The sequence below is a fragment of the Tripterygium wilfordii genome, chromosome 8 (assembly GCF_013401445.1).
Source record: "Tripterygium wilfordii isolate XIE 37 chromosome 8, ASM1340144v1, whole genome shotgun sequence".
NCBI lineage: Eukaryota > Viridiplantae > Streptophyta > Magnoliopsida > Celastrales > Celastraceae > Tripterygium > Tripterygium wilfordii.
In genome coordinates, this window is record NC_052239.1 from 12,662,968 (window position 1) to 12,680,209 (window position 17,242).

Sequence of the window (17,242 nt, forward strand, 5' to 3'; positions counted from 1 at the left end):
AAAAAAAAATCAATCCCGGATACTCGGTCGGGGCTTGGAGGGAGATTTCCAATTTTTCCAATTTTTGATTTACTATTGTAGAAAGAACAACTTTCTAGCTCTTTCTATACAGAATTCTTCTTCCAAGTTACACAGAAAGAGAGATTCAACTTCAAAGCTTGCATCTGTGAGGGCGCCAAGCAGAACCCTAGTGAGAGAAAGTAGAGATACTATGGAACAGTTATGAAGATAGAAGATCATAGCTTTGTTTCTCATTGGTTAGTCCCATTTTCACTTCTCTCTCTATTTGTCAGATCTGCATTAACTGACAAAAACCCATCACCATCTATCCCCCAAAAGTCCCAATCATTATACATACTCATTTGTTTTAGAGTTAGCTGACTACTGTTCAATGAAATGGGAACTGGGTTTTATTGATTATGAGGATTATATTATTGTTGTTTGATTAAATTTACTTTGATGGGTTTTTGCGCTGACAGATAGGGGGAAATGGCAGCAATGAGAGTATCTGATCCAAGCAGGCTTCACTTGAAGAAGGAGCTCACGCAAATCCGAAAGGCTGCCCGCGTGTTGCGGGATCCAGGGACTACTTCGTCATGGAAGTCACCTCTTAGTACTTCTAGATCTGCAGCAGCAGCAGTTGAAGCAGCTTCCAACTCTGCTTCCACTTGGAAGCGCCAGCAACAATTACAAGAGGGTGCATTTGTGAGACAAGATGTTAATGGTAATGATGTTGATTTGAATACCCATTCTGCTTCCTCTCGATTTCCTACTAACAATAACAATATCAGTGGGAAAGACAAGGAGAAAAGGGTGTTTCTGTACAATTGGAAGAACCAGAAATCATTAAGCAAAAATGAGGAAGGTGATGGGTCTTTCTCGATTCCAGAGAGCCTTGATGACAGCTTGAGTGATGCTAGGAATGGAGGGGATTCGAAGAGTGACACTTACTTGGAGGAGACAAGGTCTGCCTCTGAGATATTGAGGTGTAGAGATACAAATAATGTGGCATTAGGCATGTCATCAGTGAAAAGAGTGACAGGAAATAAGAAGAGTAGGAAACATAAATCCCATTTGGATGTTCTATCTAGATATCAATGGAAAGATACTGATCTTGATAAGAAATTTAATTTGAGAGGATTGCCTAAGGGACATCCTTCAATGGCTTTAAGTTCAGGGAGGGATGATTCCGTGGAACAATCTGATGATACTGAAGATTATAGTATTTCAGATGATTTAAGAAGAGTTTACGGTTCATCACCTTTGTTGTTGAAGCTAAGGCAAAAGGGTTGGGCACATTCACCATCTAAATTATTGATAAGTAGAAAGGAGAACTCTTCTTATACATATAGCACTCCGGCTTTGTCAAATAGTTCTTATGATAGGTATAATCGTCGTAACCCAAGCACTGTTGGATCTTGGGATGCCACTACAACATCTTTAAATGATGGGGATGATGAGGGAGCTACCAATTTGGATTTTCCGGGACGACAGGGATGTGGGATTCCTTGCTATTGGTCAAGGAGGACTCTGAAACATAAGGGTTTGTGTGGTGGTTGTTATTCTCCATCTCTTTCAGATACAATAAGGAGGAAAGGAAGTAACATGTTATGTGGCAGTCAGTCAATGTATAATAGACACCGGCGTGCATCATCTGTTCCCAATAAGTGGAAAAACACTCCCAGAAATGCTCAAGGTCTTGTCCCATTGCTGGCTAATAGTGGTGGTGGCAGAGGAGGATCATCTTTGGGTAGTGGCTGTAGTGATGATGAGCTTTCTACCAATTTTGGTGAGCTTGATTTGGAGGCTTTGAGTAGATTAGATGGAAGGAGGTGGTCCTCTAGCTGTAGGAGTCAAGATGGGTTAGAGATTGTATCGTTAAATGGGGAAGGGGAGGAGGAAGGTACGCCGGAGAATATCCGGAGTTTAAGCCAGAAGTACAAGCCAACATCCTTTGATAAATTGATCGGGCAGAATATCGTGGTTCAATCACTTATGAATGCTATTTTAAGAGGACGGATTACCCCTGTTTACCTTCTCCAGGGTCCCCGTGGGACTGGTAAGACCTCAGCAGCTAGGATTTTTGCTGCTGCTCTGAATTGTCTTTCTACTGAAGAAACTAAGCCATGTGGGCATTGCATGGAATGCTCTGATATCTTCTCTGGCAAGAGCAGGTATCTTATGGAAGTTGATGGTGCAGATAAGAAGAAAATTGACAAGGTTAGATACTTTTTGAAAAAGGTTACTGGGGGCATTCCATCAGCCTCCTCACGATATAAAGCTTTTGTTATTGATGAGTGCCACTTGTTGCCCTCTAAGACATGGCTGGCATTTCTCAAATTTCTTGAAGAACCACCACAACGAGTTGTGTTCATATTCATTACAACTGATCCTGACAATTTGCCTCAAACTGTACAATCTCGTTGTCAGAAGTACCTGTTTAACAAAATTAAAGATGGTGATATTGTATCTAGGTTGAAGAAAATATCCGCCCTTGAGAATTTTGATATTGAGTCGGATGCCTTGGATTTGATTGCACTGAATGCTGATGGTTCACTCCGAGATGCAGAGACTATGTTAGAACAGTTGAGTTTGCTGGGAAGTAAGATCACTACATCTCTTGTAAATGAACTTGTAAGCCTTCTGCCATGAATGTTCTCTTAGTCTATTTTAATCTGCAAAATTTATTACTATTATGATTTAATCCCTTATAGAAGACATATTGGTTAATGCGGTCAAACAGTAAGTGGGTTTATGCACTCTATAACTAAACCAATAAATTGCACTTATTTATTTTAATTTACCATCTCTGCAGGTGGGGGTTGTTTCAGATGAGAAATTATTAGAACTTCTGGAGTTAGCTTTGTCATCTAACACCTCAGAAACAGTGAAAAGAGCAAGGGAGTTGATGGACTCGGGGATTGATCCAATTGTTTTGATGTCTCAGCTTGCTAGTCTCATCATGGATATTATTGCTGGAACTTACAACATCATTGATGCCAAGTACAATGATCCCTTTTGTGGAGGTCGAAGTTGTGAGTGTCACCCCTTTACTCATACTATTTGGTACTGAAATCTAATAACCTTGAAGTTTATCCTAATGAGAATTACTTGTACTGGGTGAAAGTATTTTTTTATTAAATGGTGAAAGGAAATGGCTGAATATCAGAATATGTCTTAATCTGCAGAGTACTAATTGGAAATATATACTAATTGGAAATATAAAAAAGGTAAACAACTCTGGTGCACAAGGCAAGTGTTGTCGGAGACAGACAGGATGCACACAACTTATCTCCACATAATATGTGGAGAGGCTGTATCCAGAAATTGAACATGCTACCTCTAGGTTGCACCTTTACAACTTATCAATAGGCCACATGTTCGCCTATACTAATTGAAAATATATCTTAATTTATTTTGCCATTTTGTTCACTAAATGGAGGAATGACTTCCCTATCTTTTTTCATTTCTTCGAATAATAGGACTTTTATCACTCACATTTTGCTGCGTAACATTGTGATTACAAAAATGTCATAAACCATAAACAGCGAATGAAACCATAAACCAACATAACCAATTAAAAACATCCTTAGCAGGAACAAATGAAAGCCTGCTGTAAGATTTTATTTCACTTGAAGGATATATTAGAGGGCACCAGATTGATAAATATAGCAGAGTAAGTCCATTGCTTTTAAAACTGAATCCAAAGCTTTGCTTGGGGTTAGATCGAGATATCGTTAAGATCATAATTGATATTCATATTATCTATAGTCATTGACCATTTCAAAACAACAAATTCACCCGTAGTACTTAAGAAATGAAAGCACTTTAATATTAATGTAAGTATACCTGCAATATCCCTAAAAATTTAGAATAATAGTTATTGGTATTGTGATTTTTTGCATCCAGCTGAATGTACCTATCCAAAAGGGCCAGATCATCAGTTTGTCAGCTCATTTGTAAATTCTTTATGAATTTAGTAAATTTTCATAGACACAGTTACTTTTTGTGATAATCTTGTGCTGTTATATTACACTTCAGTAGTGGTGTTTCATATTAGTAATAGTTTTCCATGATCTATTGATGAAGAGCTATACTTCCTGTTTCCATATGACTTCAATCGTGAAGATATTTCATCATTGTGACTGTAGTAACTGAAGCAGAGCTGGAGAAACTAAAGCATGCTTTAAAGCTTCTCTCAGAGGCTGAGAAACAGATAAGGGTTTCCAGTGAACGCTCAACATGGTTCACGGCTGCTCTTTTACAGCTTGGATCAGTGCCTTCTCCCGATTTCACTCTGTCCAGCAGCAGTAGGAGACAGAGTTCTAGGACAACTGTGGAAGATCAATCAAGTGCCTCAAGAGAAGAAAAATATGTGCCTCGAAAGTCAACATCTCCTGTTCCCTTACATATGACAGTAAATGGGAATTCCAGCCGTCAAGGGAATTTAACGACACAAGCTGATGGTTTTGGTTTATCCAGCCCCTCAGATAACCAATTAACGGATGGTCATATCTCTTCTGCCTCACGTGACAGCATAATGATAGGAAACATGTATTTCAGAAACTCAGACAACTTGGATGACATATGGGCAAAGTGTATTGAGAGGTGCCACTCAAAAACGATTAGACAACTACTGCATGCTCATGGAAAGCTTTTATCTATCTCTGAAGTCGAAGGTCAGTACATAAGCTTTCTGTGCCTTCCAGTTAGTCCTGTGAATCGTGATACGAAATCTAGTAATGGACAGCTTTTTTTTTCCCTCTTTTTCTGAGACTGAGTCTGTGTCTTATCCATACCTAATTAGCCAGATGTGGTAGTCACAAGTGCTTGCTCTGATTCAATAAATAGGCATGCGGAATGAAGATTTTGCAAAATATCTTTTTTAGTTCAGCAAATGCCATTAAATTTTATGTTTTTGTTTCTATTGTGATTACTTTTTGGCTCAAATATTACCATATTGGTGGTATATGCCATTGGCTTGCCCCCTTAGCAAAACTCCTAAATCTCCTTGTGCTCCTCTCCACCCTCCAGCACACCTTGAAAAGTGACTTTTGATGCTTGCTATAGGGAACATGGCTTTTAGTGTGATTTAAATGATAACAAATTAACAATTTGAGTTGATACCTCCACAACTAATTCTTCTCTGACAATCACAATTAGTCATTTCTTGAGGAAACAATGCAAACAATGCATTAATGTCTGAATCAAAGATATTGATATTTATATCTGCTTGCTGGTTATTCATAATCGGCTTAGGCTGCTGTCTGCAATGCGGTAGATTTTACTTGGAGTGCCATACAGCTTGGTCATCCCTAATGTGTGGACCACCATATCTTTGTGATCCCTTCTTTTATCACCCAGTTTGCTATGTCAGGCCTTTCATCATTAAGACGTAATGTGCCTTGATAAATTGCATTATATACATTAACAAATCTCGTAACATTCCATAAACTTCACATGAGACAACAAAGATAAGAAAGAATGATCTTGTCACCTGAATTATTTATTTACCTCTAAGTTAGCCCTTTTTGGTTACAAATGGGTCTTACTGGCGCCAAGGATGCAACTTAGCTGCCACGATTCAACTTGTGATGCCAGCATGTTATATATGGCATTAAGATCTAATTAAAGAAGCGTAACTGCAGTTGCTTAGAACTCCTTTACACAATATTGTTGCTTGTCTTGTGTGTCAAGTAGTGGCTTTCTTTCATTCTGATATTGGATAGTCGAATAACTTGGTAAGTAGTGCATGTCAACATCGAACTGTTTTCTTTGATAGGTGAGCTCCAAATGACCCTAACCATGGCAGTCTCTTCTTTATGGATTTGTGCATCTGTATTTTTGTGTATTTGCGCAATTATACCATTTGATTGATACTGTATTTTGTTGTAGGAGTTATGGTTGCTTATATTGCTTTTGGGGATGAAGCTATCAAATCCAGAGTTGAAAGGTTTCTGAGCAGTATCACAAACTCCATTGAAATTGTCCTGAGATGCAATGTAGAAGTTAGAATTATCCTATTGCCAGTAGCTGAGGGTTTGGCAAATTATGCAAATGCGGTCCAGTCGTTAGTTGGGCAGAAAAGAACAGAAGCAACTGTGGTAGGGAGTCGTAATGCTTTTTCACCACTGCTAAATGGTTCCATGAAATCTACTTATGGATCACGAGAGTTGCTTGCTGAAGCCAATTCTGAGATCAACGGTATAAAACCGAAAAGGCAGGTGATCCCAATGCAGAGAATAGAATCCATTATCCGTGAGCAAAGGCTAGAAACTGCCTGGTTACAAGCCATGGATAAAGGAACCCCTGGATCTTTGAGTCATTTGAAGCCTGAGAAGAATCAGATCCTTCCCCAGGACAGCACAGACAATAAAACTCAACTACAATCTGCAAATTCAATGGGAGTGTCGTCTCAGCACTGGGAAGATGAATTAAATCACGAACTTAAAATTCTGAAGATGCAAGATAAAAGGACATTTCAGAAAGATCAGCCCAGTGGAAGGGTTGATCATTATTCCATGTCACCAAGCTTACTGCATCATACTGGCTTTGCTGGCAGCCTCAGCAGAGAGAACTTGTAAGTCTTGTGCTGTCTTCTTTTTTAATTGTAGATAATTCTTCCGATGATCCTCTGTGAACCTGATGTTCTCCTGATCAAAACTTAGAGTTGCAGTACAAAATTGAACTTATTCAGACGGCTTAGCTTACTGAAAACGCCTTGGTAACTCTTGCGAGATTCATACGCTTAGGTTGACATAAAACTTCAAAGAACTTTTTAATTTGATTGAATTATATTTTTAAACCATTGGTTCTTGCTGAAGATTTGATCCCAATAAATTATGATATTAACAAGTTCTTATATTCAAGGCTTTCATTTATTTGTGCAGTTTGCATATTCCAATTCTTAAAACTTTACAGTAAGGAGCCTTACTGCTAAGAGAAAAGAAACTCTGTTGTATATCAGCCTACTTGTAAGGCTTTAATTCTCGGGCACCCCATGGAAAATTTAGAAGAGATTATGCTAAACCTACTGAGAGTATTAAAGCTAATTGATACATTTCATGTTATGAAATATGATATTTGTTTGATGACTAGTCCCGCTAATCTTAAAAGTTTATTAGATTGTCTTTGTCCAGGAGTTTTGTCAGGAACTGCATGAAATTTATCACGATCTTTCTTGTATTACTTCATTCTTAATTAACCTTGAAATTCTTGTTCGGGTGGTGGTTCTGTTTACCTGAACTGGGGAATACAGTGTGCAAATTTTGAGATGCCACCGACCGAAGACATTGATGAGTGCATAATGAGAAGGGTTGTTAATTAATTTATTCATATTGGAAAAAAATGCACATTGTCTACTTCTCAAGCTTATTCTTGCTTTTCCATTAGGGGTTATGAATCAGCAGCAGGTGGGGGAGGCTGCAGTGGGCTCTTCTGTTGGAATACCACCAATAGAACTCGTAAAAGGGGAAAGGTAGGACTTTGACAGAATTTCCTTAAGATTGTTTTCTGTTAAGCTTTTCTTTTTTCAGAAACAATTCTATAAATCGAATTGATATAGCATTGTCATATATTTATATCTAACAGGTCAAAGGGACAACAATTCGATCACGTCCAAGTAGGCGATTTTCATTGTTCGGTGAGTGTGGGAAGCCAAAGCGTAGCGAGACCAGTTCTAGACGATAAAATGGGAAAAGTTCATCGGGTTAGAGATTCAGATTGATGTTTGTCCCTTTCATATTCTTTTCCTGTATTTACTTTTCCAATTTTGGCCATTTAAAGGACATAAGCAAGGCAAATTTTTTATCTTATGTAAATGTTTAGCAGTTGGAATTCAGCACATATTTCTTTAGCTCCACCCAGTTCTTAAGCAATGACAAATAAGGGTAGGGCAGAGTCTAAGCTGAAAATTTTCACAGTTAGTTGTATGCAATTATGAAAGCTTGTCCCCTTGTTCCTTTCCGGGCTTTTTTTTTCCCTGTCGTTCGATGTTCATTTGTGTAAACAAGAACATGAGGAGATGCGTGCATCCAATTTGGTTATTCAAGTACCGTCTGTTGATCTCAGAACTTATTTTCATTTTCATATTCTTTTGCTCTTTAGCAAACAACACTGAATTGTTTGCTAATGATATTTGCTAAAGTCTTAAGTAACATGGGGTTTTTTTTTCTTTTTTTTCCCGAAAAGCAAAAAATAATTTCGTAAACATGTTTGTTGGTTGTCCATTTTTAAAAATACGGAAAATATGAAATCACTTGAAAATATCTTGACGAAAAAGAAAAACGATTTCTGAAAAAAATATGAACACGGGAAACTGAGAAAACATAAAACAAACTGAGAAAATGTTTTTCGATTGTTTAGAATTATTTACAGTCTACATAAATCAAGTTATGATAACTTGAAGGCATTATGATGACTTGACTTGGATAAACAAATGATAAAACTGTAAAACTTAAACCATAGTCGTCTGAGAAACAGAAACAAAATGGTAAAACTTAAATACCATAATCATCATCATCATCCGGGCCTTCTCCCAAATTATTTATAGTCTACATGAGTATACAGAAGAAATCAACAGTCAGATTCCAGAATGAATCCAATCGCATGTTTTTTATTATTTATATTACAATACTCTTAACTGACTCAACTACCTCCAGCAGCAACTGAAATGGCTCCCCAATGCTACCTTGTACCGCAAACAACAAATTATACACAAAAAAGAAAATCATCAAAACTGAACTCATTTACCCACTAAAGAGCTTGTGCCCAATATTCTCTCGGCAAGTAACATATCATCAGGGGTTGTGACCTGCAAGTAAAAGAAATTGATAAATTGATCTCATAATCTAAGCTCTAAAGCTGATATTTGCCTCATGCTCGGGTATTATACTTTGATCTAGGTTTTAATACTAATGGCATAAGAGCAAAGGGAACATTAAACTGCTTCTATGGCATAAAGCATCCATTGAACCCCCCCCCCCCATCGAGCTAAGAGTACAGAGTTGAGAGTTGAATTACCTTGATGTTGGTATACAAACCCTCGGTGATGTACACGGGATGCTTAAGGTGTTCCACTATAGATACATCATCAGTGACTTCGAGACCTTCCCTACAAACCCAAAAAAAACATTTTGAATTTAGAGTTTGATTATAGAAAAACAAATATGTGTAAACAGTAAATTACTCTCATATTGAAATTAACGATTCCAAAAGGGTGAACCCTTGGCGAAGCCGTAAAGTTGCTTCCGCGTCCTGGAGGTCATATATTCAAATCTTGGAAACTGCACCCTATGTGGATGTCACTATTTCAAGAATTCTAGATTAAGCACCAAAACGCAGGCACTCAAAAGTACAAAAGCAGCAGTACCTATTCACAAGCTCAAAACCTTTTCTAAGCAACTCCGGCTTAATCACCTGAACAAAAGGTTAACCACTAAATTATTCAGCAAGAAACTTTCTTCCCGAGGTAATAAAATGATACAACTTGTTTCAGAAAATGAACCTGAGGGGTCTGCATCTCCCAAAGGGTTTTGCGGTCCAGAGTTTTAACTACAAATGATTCACTGTTTGCCTGCATAAACACAAGGAGAAAGATTTATGATCCATAAAGTCAATTGAATGAGATGAATTGCAATGGAGATTGTATTAATGGTAAAAGACTCCGGTGCAAGAGACTTCCACAGTGGATGCATGGTCAGGGAAGGGTAAGATGCATGCGATCGATCAATGAGATATTGAAATGCTAAAAAGTATGCAAGGAATGGTGGCCAATCTACCAATGAAGTATTAAATAAGAAACATATAAGATGACAATACAGGCAGCAGAACTGTTGCTATTTCTTCTGAGTTTTTACAGAAGCAATAACATACTCCAAAAGATTAAACAGGGAACTGAAAACACTTTCTTATAATTAAGAAGAACAAACAGCCAGGAAAAAAGAGGGGACATGGAACTTTAGTGCGGCTTTTAATGATGCTAGGCAATTTTTTTCGCCTGCAAAACAGCATTTAGAGTTCCTACTGACTTCCTTGCACCATGTGAACCTAAAGAGCTTAACTAAAAAACAAAGGAATGGTGCAAAATAAAAGTTCAACAAACAAGAAAGTGCACTTCAAGGAGAATCAAATTATAAGAATAGCAGATTCAAAAAATAGAAAGAAGCACCCACATTTAGTTCACACATTTCATTGTCATATACACCAATCAAGAAATACAGAAATGTTACAGATGGAAGGACTTGCAAATTTATCCAGTATTATTAATTTTGATTATGTCCGTCCTAGATACACGATCCAAGCTATCCTAGCCCATTCTATACCATTTGAATGGCCAGTCAATAGAGACTAAATGATATGAAGTTAACTAGCTCAACTTGCAACAAAAAGCATACCTCTTTAATTGTAGCTTTAACAGGAACACCAAGTACAGCTGCTCCATTTATCGAACCATCTTCAAGGACCTAAAATCAAGCAATTGATGTATCTAATTACGCGCTTATGTGAAAATTGATGTTTGCAACAAATCATTAGACACATGGTTACTCATAAGAATTAAATGAACAAAGAAATGAAATTTCATACTGAAGTTGGGACGGAGAATTTCTGATACTTGATGAAAATACTTTTTTTTCCTCTTTCTGAAAAGTAATGCTTCACGAAAACACACAGCATGGTGTTCACATTTGACACACAATAAAGTGTGCTGTAAAACCTACTCTATATAGCACATTACTCAAAATTGATTGACTAATTAGATCATTAGCATTGTGGTAAGTCTCATTAGCATCGTGGTAAGTCCAGTTGCAATTTCTAGGCCCTCTTCAGAAAAAGAACAGATGATTATGATAAAGAATTTGACAGTCACAAACACCTAAATCCTTGAATAGCATCAGTGTTATGAAAGCTCCAAAAGACTGACGTCCCTATTAAGCCGCAACCCAATAATTCACAGTTGACCTTGCGTTTTGCCGTTAAAGAGAACAGAGAACTGTGAAGCAATCCCCATTTGGTACATCCTCACACTTTGGGCACATGGATTGTGTTAGAGATATTGTTCAAACAAAATCTTATAGTGATTTGGTTTGATATTATCAGTTTGTAACGGAAATATTCTTCTCCTCACTTTGTTGAGAGATTAGAATAAACTTCAATTCATTAACCATCCTGAAAAGAAGAAGGTTTTCAGTAGCCATATTACCAATCCAGAAAAATGAAATTAAACATTGCAAGACCTCTTTCTCTCCCCATTCTGTAAAACATAGTGGAAATTGGAAAACTACCACCAGCATACTTCTTGTTTTTGCTAAGCTGCAACTACTCATCTCAACCAACACCAGCCCTGAAGAAAACCTTCACCAAGTCAACATCCCCTTGAGAACACTACCAGTGAGTCTACAACCTCCTCTTCCTCACCCTATATTAGCACCTCTCTTTTTCACTCCCCAATTACACTACAGTTATATGCACTGCTCTAGTTACAATTTGCATCACCATAATGACACCCAGTCAATGCTGCAAGAAACCATATTAAGTCACAGTGATCTACCCTTGCCACAAGAGAGAGACATGCAATCAGACTAACTCTTGTTTACCCATCAATGAGCCATAGAACAGGTTGAAGGTTCAAATCCTCTCTCTAAACAATATTATTCATAAAAAAAAAATAAAAATCAAGCGTATAACATTGTAGATTCTGATACTTTAAGTAAACAAGACATGGGAAATTAAAGTGTTAAGGACTAATTGGTCCCTAGGACCATGTTCAATTTAATCCTTCAACTCTAAATTTGGTTAATTTTGGTCCTCCAACTTCAATAAAGTTCAATAAGTCACATATAATTGGACTCTATTTGTTCTTATTATTAAAGTTCAAAGGCTAAATTGTCAAAATATAAAGTTGAAGGACCAAATTGAAGTGGGTCTCTAAGTTCAACGATCATTGATGTCCTTATTCTGAAATTAAATGATAAAAGTTAGATATTCATAAATATTTTGAAGTCCGGAGCAAAATAATACACTTCAGCAAGTCTATAAAGAGGAATCTCAGCACAAATAATTCCCCTCAAATGAAAAATTTTATAAGACATGCTGCTGGTACCAGTAATCAAACATGTGCCAATCAATGTCCCATATGCAGGGTCTGTAACATGATCCAGTGCTCAATGAATATCAGATGTCATAGTCTAAAAATTTCATCTCATTAATTAAAGGACATGGACAATAATGAAAATGAAGTATAGAACTTTGCAAAATGCAGCAGGGTCCAGGCAATATGAAAATGGTGCACATGAAAAATTTTACAACTTAACTTTTTTAAATAACTGGATGTACCATGAGATCAAATCTGTAATTTTGTAAACTTAAGCCTGGAAATGTTTCAAGAATCGGACCAGACAATGAACTTTGGAAGAGTTCGGTTGACAGGTCAGATTGCAGTTCATCTAGCCGATTATTCTAATATAAAGATATGAAAGTATCAAATTTCGCTTGTGGGGTTATAGATACATGCATATACATTCTTTATTGGACAAATTGTGGGGTTATATTTTTAATTTTCTGAGGGAGAGCAGAATTGAACCTTGCACTTTGTGCAATTATAGTAATATGTACATTTTATCATATCTAAAAAACATAATGGAAACCATCATCATAAACCATCTCCTCTACAAATGTGGATCCCCACAATACTTTCTCATCATCTTATGGCCACCATTTCTTAATTACTAATGACCAATTGACCATAAGTGTCTTCAAGAATGACTCAATCGCATACCTTTGTAATCAGAAGAGTTCTTCTCAACAGCTCACAGGAACAGCTTGGAGAGACGTTGCTTGATGGAATAACTAAATTGTCCCTACTTTAACACTTTGGAGAACTAAAACAACCAATTACAACAATGCTTCGACATAACATGCAACCACTTTGAACAAATGGCCGGAAACCTTAAGAGGCTAAGAGGAACCTTTTCAACTTCATTTAAAACTTGTACTAAACCTACCTCTCTACAACGCTGCCATGACTTTTCTTCACCCAAACCATCCTATAACAGTAAAGAGCCTTACAGAACTTGATTTGTAATCTCAAATACGAAGCTAGCTCATAGACTGTACTGCATAGTCTGCATTGGGAGTTCGGACAGACTACAGCAGGTCAGGACGTAAACAATTGTCGGTAAATCAGTGCATGCTGCTTGTGCCTTTAATTAGTTTATGGTTACAGACTTTTCATAATTAAGTTAGGCTGGATTGTCTCGTTTCAGACTTTCAGTAAATGGGAATAGCGTGAAAAGTGTTTTAAGAACTGGCTGGATTGTTTGAGAGAACCGGATCCAGTTTGTGGAGTCCGAATGACTGTTAAATCAAATTTCCAGTTTTAATGTCTTAGCCAGAGAGGAAAGAGGGCCGTAATGTGGTTCAACTGGTCTGACTAGCTCGCTTAGTCCAGCTTTAAAAGTGAATGCAAGGTCCAGAAATAACCCAAGGCAACACAAAAATGTGCGTGTACAAAAATTTTATAACTCACCTTTATTACTTCAGTAGATGATACCAAGGGTCTTGCAGAATCATGGATGCAAACAAGCTCAGAGTTTAAATCAACAGCCTGTAGGAACCAGGAAGATCTACGATCAAGAAACATTTAGTTTATCATTGACAAGAGATGAAACCATGAAGGCGTTATTCCACGACATACCAAGGTAAATTACAGAGTGATAACTCATGGCAATCTCTCTCTCTGTGTAAAGCACAAAATTTAGGATATGCCAGCTGTTGGATAGGCCCTAAATGTGAATGAAAATATAACCTAACAGATTGAATATTAAGGTGGGTACAATTATAGTATGACTGTCTTCACCATATAGAGAGTTCTCTATGAATGACAGTACATGTTACTTACAACAAACTAAAGGAAGCCAAAAAGATGGAGCCAATTTTTTTCCCTATAATTTACTTTATACCCTCAAGTGTTAACTATATGATGATTAACCAACACTCATCAAGACAAGAAATCCTTAATCACATGGCATGACCAAGTATCACCCACTCAATGCAATGTAGGATACTGCCATAAAGCTCTGTAGGACTGGGCAAGCCTATATTTTAGGCCTGTTTGAATTTGAGGCCATAATTAGGCCTCGTGATCTGAACCTGACGTTGTCTGTTTTAGTAACATATACTTTACCTATAGCTTTGGACCACATAACGAATCTGAATTTCTTATTCTAAACATTCTGAAGACTTCATTGTTGAACAACTTGTCCAGCCAAGGGCACAATGAAAATTATGTTCGAATGTCAAGAAAACATCTGCACAAGGCTTAGCAGTGTGTTTGTAGTAACTCATGCAATTAATCAACCATTTGCATTAGAATCCATTCTTCATTGTCTTTCTTAATGCTGTCTATTATCATAGTCATCTTACTAATGCCAATTATACCAAGTCAGATTTATTTACACCACAATCCATAAAATTAATGTGTAAGCATAAGAGATTTGTAAACAACATATTGAGCACGCACCTGAAGTCCGCTGTACACAGAATCTTGCCTCTCCTTTCCAGGCAGGGTGAATTTTAAGCCTACTTCGATTTTCCCACTGGCATCTAAAAGCATGACCAAAAAGATTTGCTTGAATATTTACAGAACTATTGAAGAAACTTTCAAATGATAACACTTCCTGCACAAGCACAGAAATGCAGGGGCTGAGCGCACACACACACATGAGAGAGAGAGAGAGAGAGAGACCTTCAAAAATATCCTTGTATGATGGATCACAAACCACAACAATTTCCTTCACATAAGCAATGCGCGAGAAAGTGAAGAAACTGCAAAGAATTAGATTATCTTCAAGATAACGAGATTTTGTCTACTTTCACTCTAGAAACTCTATCTAACTGTTGCTTGAAGTGCTTAACCACGCATGTGCAGGGTCTCACCTAGGAGATTTTTGTACCAAGAATCATTCAGTTACTAACAGTCATATTGCGATTCACGTTGGCAAATATTAACAGTATTTGTTCCAAAAACTAAAGCTTTAGGGGCTTATGGTGTTTTATATAGTACTCGTACCCTTCACACTCATTGGGTTCTGAGTTCGAAATTGCAAAATGCTTTAAGCTTATGCATAAATGGGTGTTACACAGGCATCATGACCATACACCACTGTCCACTTTTGAATAAAGTCCAAACTCGTCATTCCCAACTAGGGTGCCTCTTGCATTCTATTCACAAAAATACATGACGAAGCACATTCTCTATTGATAATTATTATCATAATGTTAATATTTAAGAAACGTAAATTGAAATGGGACACTTACAACCATCAGTTGTTCTTTTCATTGACTGTCCGAACCACTAATTCTTATAGTGGCAAAATTAAAGTCAATATGCCTTACATTTTACAAGACTTTGAACTTCTGCAAAAGCTGCCTCAAGCATTAGGAGTATTACTGTAGCTGATATAAGTTGTTGTAAATACCTATACAATGCGATTGGCTGGTCTAAAAGCGGTAGATACTGCTTTGGCATGCTTGCCTATTGCACAAACATAAGAAAACCATCATCTGAAAGGAAAAATATATAATACAGATACTAAAGACTATGAGAGTTTGTTGAAGTATTTATGAATACGCACATGCAGAATTGTACATGTGAAGACTCAAGAAGCACACAAATAATATGAGAAATCATAATGTATATAGCCAAAAAAAGCCACAGAAACTATGAATATTGAGCCTTTACGAAGCAACAGTATCATAACTGAAAAGAATTAACTGTCAACAGGAGTTTTCATATATTATGGAATAAAAGAATCAACTGTAACAGGAGACTTACACCCATTCTTTTGCCCTTTCCTCCAGCCAAGAGAATAACAGAGACACTCTTCTCTTTCACAACTTCAGTGTTCTGCGTAATAACTCGTTTTTCAATAATGATAAAAAATTAAGGAAAAAAAAGAACATAGAGTATCACTTACAGCCTCAATTTTTGCAAAGCAATTAGTCCTAGTTGCAGCAATTTTGTCCCTTTTTGTCAAATTAATCTTATCACCTGAACAACATCAACCAATCAATTACAATAATAAGATATTGACAGAAAAACCACATAAAGATTCATTTTTTTCATACTTTTACACACTATTAAGTATTTTCTTCCCTACCTTTTCTTCCTGGGATTATCTCAGGTAACAAACAGCAGCCATTAAAAGAAAACAAATTAATTAGTCATGGGAGAAGTAACATTTGTTACCTAGACTTGGGAATTTCGAGGATGAGTGTAGCAATGAAAATTTAGCCGGAAACTGGCGATTAACCGGCGGCAGTAACGGAGAACAAGAAGACCGAGAGTAAGAGGAAGCAGAAGAAGTGCGAGTGAGGTTGCATTGAAGAATCGCCATGTCCCTCTCGCTCTCGCTCTCTCTCTCTCTCTCTCTCTCTCTCGGACACTCACGTGCAGGAAGAAAAATGGAATCTAAACGTTGATTAGTATTCGAATGATTTTCCCAGATGTAGACAAAGAAGTTCCAGACAGACGGGACACACAAGAAAGGAAATGCGCTTCAGCTTTAAGCCCAAAAAAGCCACACCCAATCCCAAGCCCAATCTCAAGCCCAAGCCCATCGTACCATCTCCGGGCATAATGTCACAGAACCTCCTATGGCACGCCACACACGCATCGTTGGCTGTGAGTTGAGAGAGGGCAGGAAGTGAAGAGGAGACATGGCGAAACCACTGGGACCAACAGGGGAGTTCTTCCGGAGGAGAGACGAGTGGAGGAAGCATCCGATGCTGGGAAATCAGCTGCGACATGCGACTCCTGGCCTCGGAATCGCCCTCGTCGCCTTCGGCATCTATCTCGTCGGCGAGCAAGTCTACAACAAGTTCTATGCACCCTCTCATCACCATTCCTCTGCACCTTCGCACTCTCAATCTCACTGATACCGTGTAATTCTTCTCAATTTGAGGTACATCGTCTAATTGCGATTCTGAGTTTTCTGGGTTGTCTGTTATGTCTGCAAATGGATTTGTCTATTTTTATTTGATTCGTTGATATTCTGGTTTTTGGTAAAACTGTGTTCCTTTTGTGGCGTTTGTACTTTATATATCTTCGATCCTTCTATTGCGTTGTAGGTCGCGATTGCCATTTTTGTGTGAAATTGGGGTTTTCCATTCGATGTTTTTATTAAATTTAGTGATCTGGGTATGTCGTAAATCTCTTAATTTTTTGTGTAAATTAGAGCACTTT

The 17,242-nt window shown here is 37.5% G+C and overlaps 3 protein-coding genes across 3 annotated transcripts; 2 read left to right on the forward strand and 1 right to left on the reverse strand.

Annotated features, from left to right (window-relative positions):
* Positions 1-28: 28 nt before the first annotated feature.
* Positions 29-8,072, forward strand: LOC120004195 (protein STICHEL-like). Its single transcript, XM_038853465.1, has 7 exons — positions 29-257; positions 480-2,634; positions 2,816-3,035; positions 4,152-4,679; positions 5,896-6,580; positions 7,393-7,477; positions 7,591-8,072. Exons 2-7 carry the CDS (start codon positions 490-492, stop codon positions 7,687-7,689), a joined length of 3,762 nt encoding a protein of 1,253 aa, XP_038709393.1. The 5' UTR covers positions 29-257; positions 480-489; the 3' UTR covers positions 7,690-8,072.
* Positions 8,073-8,476: 404 nt separating this feature from the next.
* LOC120004196 (2-C-methyl-D-erythritol 4-phosphate cytidylyltransferase, chloroplastic) lies at positions 8,477-16,459 on the reverse strand. The gene is made up of 12 exons (XM_038853466.1): positions 16,247-16,459; positions 15,975-16,048; positions 15,833-15,904; positions 15,477-15,532; positions 14,744-14,823; positions 14,519-14,601; positions 13,526-13,603; positions 10,395-10,463; positions 9,506-9,574; positions 9,371-9,417; positions 9,022-9,112; positions 8,477-8,812 (listed from the first exon to the last, which is right to left on the reverse strand). The coding sequence occupies exons 1-12, from the start codon at positions 16,392-16,394 to the stop codon at positions 8,744-8,746; spliced, it is 936 nt and encodes a 311-aa protein (XP_038709394.1). The 5' UTR covers positions 16,395-16,459; the 3' UTR covers positions 8,477-8,743.
* A 196-nt stretch (positions 16,460-16,655) lies between these two features.
* On the forward strand, positions 16,656-16,960 carry LOC120004197 (NADH dehydrogenase [ubiquinone] 1 beta subcomplex subunit 3-B-like). The gene has a single exon (XM_038853468.1). It carries the CDS (start codon positions 16,717-16,719, stop codon positions 16,933-16,935), a length of 219 nt encoding a protein of 72 aa, XP_038709396.1. The 5' UTR covers positions 16,656-16,716; the 3' UTR covers positions 16,936-16,960.
* Positions 16,961-17,242: the final 282 nt, after the last annotated feature.

Coding starts and splice junctions, on each gene's coding strand:
- LOC120004195 (XM_038853465.1), top strand. CDS start 490: ATGGCAGCAATGAGAGTATCTGATCCAAGCAGGCTTCACTTGAAGAAG. Junction 3,036..4,151: donor CTTTTGTGGAGGTCGAAGTT/GTGAGTGTCACC, acceptor TTGTGACTGTAG/TAACTGAAGCAGAGCTGGAG. Junction 4,680..5,895: donor ATCTATCTCTGAAGTCGAAG/GTCAGTACATAA, acceptor ATTTTGTTGTAG/GAGTTATGGTTGCTTATATT.
- LOC120004196 (XM_038853466.1), bottom strand. CDS start 16,394: ATGGCGATTCTTCAATGCAACCTCACTCGCACTTCTTCTGCTTCCTCT. Junction 13,604..14,518: donor CTGTGTACAGCGGACTTCAG/GTGCGTGCTCAA, acceptor TGGTTCCTACAG/GCTGTTGATTTAAACTCTGA. Junction 9,418..9,505: donor GGGAGATGCAGACCCCTCAG/GTTCATTTTCTG, acceptor CCTTTTGTTCAG/GTGATTAAGCCGGAGTTGCT.
- LOC120004197 (XM_038853468.1), top strand. CDS start 16,717: ATGGCGAAACCACTGGGACCAACAGGGGAGTTCTTCCGGAGGAGAGAC.